The following is a 10,225-nucleotide window of genomic DNA, read 5'->3' on the forward strand; positions in this document are numbered from 1 at the left end:
TTGTGTTTTGCGCCAACTCAAAATTCTAGAGTTTAAGCTCCCTATTCACTATGGTCACAAAACTGACTGAATCGTGCATCCACGATAAAATAGTATATTAAGCGACACGGGTCTAAAGGCAGCTATTAGTGAACCGCGATTTTTGAGAACGAGTGAAGGTCGAGAACGAGCTGCCGTAACCGAGGTGAAGCCAAGCGAGTTTAAGACCGAAACGAGTGAGTCAAAAATCGGGGTTCATTAATTAGCTGCCTTTAGCCCCATGTCCCTTACTAAACTTTTTATTCCGAGGGCACAAAAAAAGGCGCTTTTAGATACCTGTGGATAGGGTTTTATGCCACTCATTGATGAAAACGGGTCAATAATCCAATAACTTGTCAAATTTTACGCCCTAGGGCGAACAAGAGAGTTCATTTTTGACCTGTTTCATCAATGAGTGGCTTTACGCCCTATCCACAGATATCTAAAAGCGCCTATTTTGTGCCTGAGGAATAAAAAATATTTTACACGACATGGGGAGAGGCCAATTTACAGTCGGGCGAAGTTTTTAGCATTCATCTCGCACTCCGATTCACTCATCCTTCGCCTTCGCGCCTTCGGCGCTCATGCTACAGCTTCCCCGCGCTCGACGCATGCTAAAAACATCCGCTCTCTCCGTAAATTCGCCTGTCTCCTCCAAGCTGTGCAATAGACTATTAAAAGACAAAAAAAAAAAAAAAATGTAAACAAAAAAAATTAGATTTTTTTTTTTTGAAAAAAAAATTTTTTTTTAAAAAAAAAAATTTTGAATTTTTTTTCTTTAAAAAAAAAAATTTTTTTTATTTAATTAAGAACAAAATTTTTTTTTTCTTAACAAAAAAAATTTTTTTCTTATAGAGAAAAAAAAGTTTTTTTTTTTTTTTCAAAAAAAAATTTTTTTGTGTCAATTTTGTACCGACTGATTAAAATTAATATACAAAATGTTACCAAATAGATTTTTAATGTCAGCTTCCGTAAAATCAATAGCTTCAATTGATTGTTTATCAAAAAAGTCATCTGAAACATAAATTACGTAAATTGTACTGCTCTTCCTTATACTCAAAAAAAGAAATAATATACTCTTAAAATCTGTAGCAAGAATAACTAACCTTCTAGAGAGATCTGCTGCTTATTACTTTCTTTATAATCGTTTATATTTTTTATATTCAACTTTTCTTTAGAATTTAAGCGCTCTATTTGAATTAATTTAGGTTTACTTGGTTGTACATTCGTATTTTCTTTCATTTCTTTTTCTTCATTATTGCTTTCATATTTAAAATCTTGCATCTTCTTTAATTCATTATTAATACTATCTTTTTTATTGTTTTCGTTACTTGTAGGTTTAATACATCGTACAATTGTGTCTACATTCACTTCTTCATCTTCCTTTTTTCTTTCTTCATTAAAATCTTGTATATTCTTTATTTCGTTATTAATACTATTTTCTTTCTTGTTTTCATCAATTTTAGGTTGTAGTACATTTGTATCTTTTTTCATTTTTTCATCTTCTTCTTTCTTTTCTTTGTTTGAATCTAGCATCTTCTTTATTTCATTATTGATGTTATCTATATCACTGCTTTCATCCATTTCGTCTGAAATTAGTTTTTAAGAAAATTAAATATTAAATATAAAATTCGAATTTTAGTAGAATTATTAATAAAACTATAAATACATACTAGTTTCACGTAGGATTTGTGTCATTTTTCTTATATAATCTGAAATATTATAATAAATATAGCTTTATAACTTTTAGATAGAAAAATTGTATCTTTTACATACTCTAATAGTATTTAAAAATATAAAGCTCTCTATGAGGAAAAAAAATCAGAGTTTACTAAGTAAACAACAAAATATTACCAAAATCAAGATTCCAAAGTGGATTCTCTTTTTTTATTATTTTTTTTAGACATCCTTCCGATATTCTTGATTTTGTTTTTTCTGTGGTTCTGATGAAGTTGATGCAACATCAGATTCCTCCATTACCTCGTCTTCTTCGATATCATCATCTGGCGATAATTCTGGGCATGAATATTTTTTGACAAATGGTTTTTTACCTGTAAAACAAAATGTTAAATTAATAATTTATGCCTCAATTACTTAATAGATCATTATTTAACTGACAGTTTACTTTACTATATTGACAAATTCAACTATAATGACAAAATTAATCTATATTAAAAATAAACCTTTTTTTTTCTTTTTCGAACTTTCGTCAGAAGAACTCTCAGAAATGTAGATTGCTTCATTTTTCACCAAGTGATGCTTTTTTTGACTGATAGAAAGGTTTTCTTCATCTACATAATAAAATATTTTAATTATTCTACTGAAAGTGAACAATAAAAATTAAGACTATCTCTTATTAAAATCTTACCATTTTTCTCTTTTTTTATATTTGAAGATTTCTTTATATGTTTTGCTCTGGCAGAAGAAACTTTTAAATTCTTCTCATTTTTTAAAGGATGAATGTTTTTTAAAACTTTAAGATCCAAATCTAAATTAGTGTACTTCATAGTTGTGGTTGCTAAGAAATAGCAGAAAGCGATTGAATAATTTTTATTTATTGCTTTAAATAGAAAAATGTGACTTTAATGAAAAAAGGAGTATTAAAAAATGTTGCAACAATATTCAAATTTTTAATCTTTTTTTGTAAAGTTTTAAATTTATAGATGTAATTATTGAAAATTTAAAAAGAACTTGATAACAATAATATTAATTAAAAATGTAACACTTACGTTTAATATTTTTCAAAAAATTTTCGCATTCTGTCGTCAATTCCAGCATTGTTTCTTTAGTTTTTAATCTGCAATTTATTATTAAATATTTATTTATTATTAATTGCATAAATTATAGAGTATTAAAGGTCAATATATTTAATTAAATCAAAAAATTTACTAACTTTCCTGACGAAGTACGAAACTTATGCCAAATGTCTTCAACTTTTTCATTAATCTCACTCGTTGGTGTCCTTTTTGTCGAAACTTCTTGTGAGTAAAATCCTTTCAGAAATTCTGTAATATTAATATTCTTAATTTATATGATATGATCTTTAAAGGTTGTATTATATTATACAACATTTTATTATGAGCATTGATATTATGAATTTTTTGAAATTATATAATAACTAATTATCAGGTTAATGTTTATTCAAAAAACTTTTAAATAATACTACATGAAATACGATATTATTAAAAAAATAGTTACCAATTAACTCCCCGGCAGATTTTGATTTAAACATTTTTTCCACTTGACTGATACATATCTGCATTGCCGTATTTGTTCTTAAAGCATCGACTTCATGTAAGACAATTATTCCTGCCAAATCCACAATTATATTTGAGACTGCTTGAGTAAAATTTTGTACGGCTTTGGTGGATTTTTTTATTACACAACCCATACATAAACATCCTTCACAAATCCTGTCTTTCGGCAATAATGGCAGTGCAAATGCGAAAGCAAGTAATTTAGAATCTGATTGAATTAAATTATTTTGAATTCACAATTCTTTTACGATCTGTAAAATGGAATTTTGTGAATATACAATTCAAACTGAGTAGTGCTTAATTAATTTCAATATATAATTAAAAAATTTACTTGTCTGAAATGCCACCATGTGGATGAATATATCACCTCTGGAAAAGCTTTATTGCAAGCTATTAGTAATTCCCCATCGTAGGGGCTAAAAATTTTTTCTAAATGTGGAAATGTGCCCTCTGTTTGAAAAAATTCCATCGATTTTGCTTTGACCTCTTTCGTGAAGTTTCCCGAAATTATAATGAAAGCGACGTACACCTTGTATAAAATAAGCAGTATTATTAATAATTATTGTATGATTTTTATTTTAAATAATTTAGTGACTCAATATCAGTAATAAATATGCATACATTTTTAAATTTTGTATTTATTACATTTCTGAGTATTGCTTAAGCGGAGTCACAACCTTTATTTTGAATCCTTTAAATTTTAATGATTTTCATCGCCAATTTTTTTAATGATTCTTAAGAATTTCTCGCATAGATTTTCAAAAATTTAATTTTTGTAAAAAAGAAAGGAAAATATGAGTTAAAGTATAATTTCATTCTTCTATTAAATATATATCTCCTTTCACAATTTTAAGTATTTTTAATAGTCAAATTTTTTCAACACCTTTTTAATGATTCTTAAGAGTCTCTTGCATAGATTTTCAAAAAATAAAATTGTTTTTTTTTACCACCTTATATGGATTTAGGACCCAAATGATGTAAGAAAAAAAATATAACCTCGTTTAATAATTTAAATTTAAATGGGTCAAAATAATGGTAGTGAATCTCCTTAAGTATTGGTACTTACTGCTTTTCCATCTACAATTAATATATTTGCAACATTGACGCTAAATTTTTTAAATGTCATCTGTAACATGAATTAAATATTTCGTACTGAAAAAATTATGTAACTACATTTAAAAATATTAAAATAAAAAATATTTTTTGAAACCTGTATTGAAGCATCGATGTAGATGTTTTTAATGCTTTCTTTACATTTTGCAACATTTAAAATATAGGTCCCTTTTACAATTTCCAACCAGGCTGAATCCAATTTATCGAGTTCTTGGAAAAATTTTATTCCAGTATCTATATTCATTACAGACTTCATTTTTGCTTTCTGCATTCTCGGTCTTAATCCTTGGAATGAAAGATTAACTCCGTATCTAAAACCATTATAATTAGTAGCAGTGAGAGGAATCGTTTAAGAAACTATAAACATTTGTAAAGAACATAAGTAAGAAATTGTTAGATTTGAAAATAATTACAACTAAAAGAATACATCTTTTTAAGTCATCTTTCATTGGTGCTTTTACACAAATATATATAATAAAACATTGTATTGTAAAATTAAAATAAATCTACAAAAAAAGCTGGCAACATTATTTTATTTTTGTCAACAAACTTATTGCAAATACTGCTAATTCTATACTTATTTGAGTTGAAAAAAATTATTTGTAAATCAAAATATATTGTGTTGAAATTTCGAAAATAATATTAATGCCTAAAAGTAAGAGTTTTTTGAAATAAAAGAATTTACTATTAAAAAAACACTTGAAACTAATATTTTCAACTTATAAATTATATCAATTTAAATTACTAATAATGCAAAAATTTTGTTTTTGTAAAAAAGTAGCGTTGTCAACTTTTTGTAAGTATTAAAATACCGGTTACAAACTTCTTTGAAAATTTCAGAATGACTACAATTATAATCGTTTTCGCAGAATTTTAAAATTTCTTCTTTGGCTTTTTCTTCATTTTCAAAATCCCGCGATTCGTCTAAATGGTTATGATTTTCATGAATTTCAGACTGTAACCACTCCCCATTGTCTAGTTTGATAATTTTGGCCTTACATTTTAAACGTTTAAAGGAGCAATAAGCAACATTTTCATTTCTGAAAGATTTATAATATTTTGAACCGTCTAATAAAATGAGCCAAAAATTCAGAACGTTCGCCGAACAAAAAAAAATTTTTTTTAAAAAAAAAAAATTTTTATTGGAAAACCTTCAGAATGGTGAAAAACTACAATATCAATAATAAAAAATTGACATTTTTAAAAAATAGGGTAAAAACAACCCCCATTAAGAATAAATATAAAAATATTGCGAATATGACGACTTTCCTGTTCGCCTTTTTTCCTAAAAATATTTTTAAAAATTCTCTTTTATTATCCCCTTCCAAAATCCATATTCGGTATAACGCGCTCGAACCCCTAAAACCACCCCTAACACATATATCCCATAGAAGGCCTCAAATTGGTCAATTTCACGACTTTCCTGTTCGCCTTTTTTCCTAAAAATATTTTTAAAAATTCTCTTTTATTATCCCCTTCCAAAATCCATATTCGGTATAACGCGCTCGAACCCCTAAAACCACCCCTAACACATATATCCCATAGAAGGCCTCAAATAGGTCAATTTCACGACTTCCCTGTTCGCCTTTTTTCCTGAAAATATTTTTAAAAATTCTCTTTTATTATCCCCTTCCAAAATCCATATTCGGTATAACGCGCTCGAACCCCTAAAACCACCCCTAACACATATATCCCATACAAAGCCTCAAATTGGTCAATTTCACGACTTTCCTGTTCGCCTTTTTTCCTGAAAATATTTTTAAAAATTCTCTTTTATTATCCCCTTCCAAAATCCATATTCGGTATAACGCGCTCGAACCCCTGAAAACCACCCCTAACACATATATCGCTTGCCGGACCGTATATTGGTCGAATTCACGACTTTCCTGTTCGCCTTTTTTCCTGAAAATATTTTTAAAAATTCTCTTTTATTATCCCCTTCCAAAATCCATATTCGGTATAACGCGCTCGAACCCCTAAAACCACCCCTAACACATATATCGCTTGCCGGACCGTATATTGGTCGAATTCACGACTTTCCTGTTCGCCTTTTTTCCTGAAAATATTTTTAAAAATTCTCTTTTATTATCCCCTTCCAAAATCCATATTCGGTATAACGCGCTCGAACCCCTAAAACCACCCCTAACACATATATCCCATAGAAGGCCTCAAATTGGTCAATTTCACGACTTTCCTGTTCGCCTTTTTTCCTAAAAATATTTTTAAAAATTCTCTTTTATTATCCCCTTCCAAAATCCATATTCGGTATAACGCGCTCGAACCCCTAAAACCACCCCTAACACATATATCCCATAGAAGGCCTCAAATAGGTCAATTTCACGACTTCCCTGTTCGCCTTTTTTCCTGAAAATATTTTTAAAAATTCTCTTTTATTATCCCCTTCCAAAATCCATATTCGGTATAACGCGCTCGAACCCCTAAAACCACCCCTAACACATATATCCCATACAAAGCCTCAAATTGGTCAATTTCACGACTTTCCTGTTCGCCTTTTTTCCTGAAAATATTTTTAAAAATTCTCTTTTATTATCCCCTTCCAAAATCCATATTCGGTATAACGCGCTCGAACCCCTGAAAACCACCCCTAACACATATATCGCTTGCCGGACCGTATATTGGTCGAATTCACGACTTTCCTGTTCGCCTTTTTTCCTGAAAATATTTTTAAAAATTCTCTTTTATTATCCCCTTCCAAAATCCATATTCGGTATAACGCGCTCGAACCCCTAAAACCACCCCTAACACATATATCGCTTGCCGGACCGTATATTGGTCGAATTCACGACTTTCCTGTTCGCCTTTTTTCCTGAAAATATTTTTAAAAATTCTCTTTTATTATCCCCTTCCAAAATCCATATTCGGTATAACGCGCTCGAACCCCTAAAACCACCCCTAACACATATATCCCATAGAAGGCCTCAAATTGGTCAATTTCACGACTTTCCTGTTCGCTTTTTTTCCTGAAAATATTTTTAAAAATTCTCTTTTATTATCCCCTTCCAAAATCCATATTCGGTATAACGCGCTCGAACCCCTGAAAACCACCCCTAACACATATATCGCTTGCCGGACCGTATATTGTTCGAATTCACGACTTTCCTGTTCGCCTTTTTTCCTGAAAATATTTTTAAAAATTCTCTTTTATTATCCCCTTCCAAAATCCATATTCGGTATAACGCGCTCGAACCCCTAAAACCACCCCTAACACATATATCCCATAGAAGGCCTCAAATTGGTCAATTTCACGACTTTCCTGTTCGCCTTTTTTCCTGAAAATATTTCTAAAAATTCTCTTTTATTATCCCCTTCCAAAATCCATATTCGGTATAACGCGCTCGAACCCCTAAAACCACCCCTAACACATATATCCCATAGAAGGCCTCAAATTGGTCAATTTCACGACTTTCCTGTTCGCCTTTTTTCCTGAAAATATTTTTAAAAATTCTCTTTTATTATCCCCTTCCAAAATCCATATTCGGTATAACGCGCTCGAACCCCTAAAACCACCCCTAACACATATATCCCATAGAAGGCCTCAAATTGGTCAATTTCACGACTTTCCTGTTCGCCTTTTTTCCTAAAAATATTTTTAAAAATTCTCTTTTATTATCCCCTTCCAAAATCCATATTCGGTATAACGCGCTCGAACCCCTAAAACCACCCCTAACACATATATCCCATAGAAGGCCTCAAATTGGTTAATTTCACGACTTTCCTGTTCGCCTTTTTTCCTAAAAATATTTTTAAAAATTCTCTTTTATTATCCCCTTCCAAAATCCATATTCGGTATAACGCGCTCGAACCCCTGAAAACCACCCCTAACACATATATCGCTTGCCGGACCGTATATTGGTCGAATTCACGACTTTCCTGTTCGCCTTTTTTCCTGAAAATATTTTTAAAAATTCTCTTTTATTATCCCCTTCCAAAATCCATATTCGGTATAACGCGCTCGAACCCCTGAAAACCACCCCTAACACATATATCGCTTGCCGGACCGTATATTGGTCGAATTCACGACTTTCCTGTTCGCCTTTTTTCCTGAAAATATTTTTAAAAATTCTCTTTTATTATCCCCTTCCAAAATCCATATTCGGTATAACGCGCTCGAACCCCTAAAACCACCCCTAACACATATATCCCATACAAAGCCTCAAATTGGTCAATTTCACGACTTTCCTGTTCGCCTTTTTTCCTAAAAATATTTTTAAAAATTCTCTTTTATTATCCCCTTCCAAAATCCATATTCGGTATAACGCGCTCGAACCCCTAAAACCACCCCTAACACATATATCCCATAGAAGGCCTCAAATTGGTCAATTTCACGACTTTCCTGTTCGCCTTTTTTCCTGAAAATATTTTTAAAAATTCTCTTTTATTATCCCCTTCCAAAATCCATATTCGGTATAACGCGCTCGAACCCCTAAAACCACCCCTAACACATATATCCAATAGAAGGCCTCAAATTGGTCAATTTCACGACTTTCCTGTTCGCCTTTTTTCCTGAAAATATTTTTAAAAATTCTCTTTTATTATCCCCTTCCAAAATCCATATTCGGTATAACGCGCTCGAACCCCTAAAACCACCCCTAACACATATATCCCATAGAAGGCCTCAAATTGGTCAATTTCACGACTTTCCTGTTCGCCTTTTTTCCTAAAAATATTTTTAAAAATTCTCTTTTATTATCCCCTTCCAAAATCCATATTCGGTATAACGCGCTCGAACCCCTAAAACCACCCCTAACACATATATCGCTTGCCGGACCGTATATTGGTCGAATTCACGACTTTCCTGTTCGCCTTTTTTCCTGAAAATATTTTTAAAAATTCTCTTTTATTATCCCCTTCCAAAATCCATATTGGGTATAATGCGCTCGAACCCCTAAAACCACCCCTAACACATATATCCCATAGAAGGCCTCAAATTGGTCAATTTCACGACTTTCCTATTCGCCTTTTTTCCTGAAAATATTTTTAAAAATTCTCTTTTATTATCCCCTTCCAAAATCCATATTCGGTATAACGCGCTCGAACCCCTAAAACCACCCCTAACACATATATCCCATAGAAGGCCTCAAATTGGTCAATTTCACGACTTTCCTGTTCGCCTTTTTTCCTAAAAATTTTTTTTAAAAATTCTCTTTTATTATCCCCTTCCAAAATCCATATTCGGTATAACGCGCTCGAACCCCTAAAACCACCCCTAACACATATATCCCATAGAAGGCCTCAAATTGGTCAATTTCACGACTTTCCTGTTCGCCTTTTTTCCTAAAAATATTTTTAAAAATTCTCTTTTATTATCCCCTTCCAAAATCCATATTCGGTATAACGCGCTCGAACACCTGAAAACCACCCCTAACACATATATCGCTTGCCGGACCGTATATTGGTCGAATTCACGACTTTCCTGTTCGCCTTTTTTCCTGAAAATATTTTTAAAAATTCTCTTTTATTATCCCCTTCCAAAATCCATATTCGGTATAACGCGCTCGAACCCCTGAAAACCACCCCTAACACATATATCGCTTGCCGGACCGTATATTGGTCGAATTCACGACTTTCCTGTTCGCCTTTTTTCCTGAAAATATTTTTAAAAATTCTCTTTTATTATCCCCTTCCAAAATCCATATTCGGTATAACGCGCTCGAACCCCTAAAACCACCCCTAACACATATATCCCATACAAAGCCTCAAATTGGTCAATTTCACGACTTTCCTGTTCGCCTTTTTTCCTAAAAATATTTTTAAAAATTCTCTTTTATTATCCCCTTCCAAAATCCATATTCGGTATAACGCGCTCGAACCCCTAA

General features: G+C 31.6%; 1 protein-coding gene across 3 annotated transcripts in view; it reads right to left on the reverse strand.

The window, feature by feature from the left end:
• The window catches only part of LOC127291315 (putative leucine-rich repeat-containing protein DDB_G0290503), a 212,533-nt gene extending 207,842 nt beyond the window's left edge, over window positions 1-4,691 (reverse strand). Inside the window, exons 1-11 of one of the 3 annotated variants that reach the window (XR_007844581.1) lie at window positions 4,486-4,691; window positions 4,342-4,401; window positions 3,607-3,804; window positions 3,217-3,526; window positions 2,912-3,023; window positions 2,748-2,815; window positions 2,387-2,536; window positions 2,202-2,309; window positions 1,873-2,069; window positions 1,692-1,730; window positions 1,558-1,607 (exon numbers count right to left, since the gene is read on the reverse strand). Coding sequence is in view for 2 of the 3 variants with exons in the window: in XM_051320381.1 (XP_051176338.1) it covers window positions 1,918-2,069; window positions 2,202-2,309; window positions 2,387-2,536; window positions 2,748-2,815; window positions 2,912-3,023; window positions 3,217-3,409 (783 nt within the window). In the remaining variant the exon portion in view is untranslated. The other 2 variants (XM_051320381.1, XM_051320380.1) reach the window with 2 other exon arrangements.
• Window positions 4,692-10,225: the final 5,534 nt, after the last annotated feature.

Source organism: Leptopilina boulardi, unplaced genomic scaffold, assembly GCF_019393585.1.
Source record: "Leptopilina boulardi isolate dan_hultmark-lab unplaced genomic scaffold, ZJU_Lbou_2.1 LbouV2_131, whole genome shotgun sequence".
In the NCBI taxonomy this organism is placed as follows: domain Eukaryota; kingdom Metazoa; phylum Arthropoda; class Insecta; order Hymenoptera; family Figitidae; genus Leptopilina; species Leptopilina boulardi.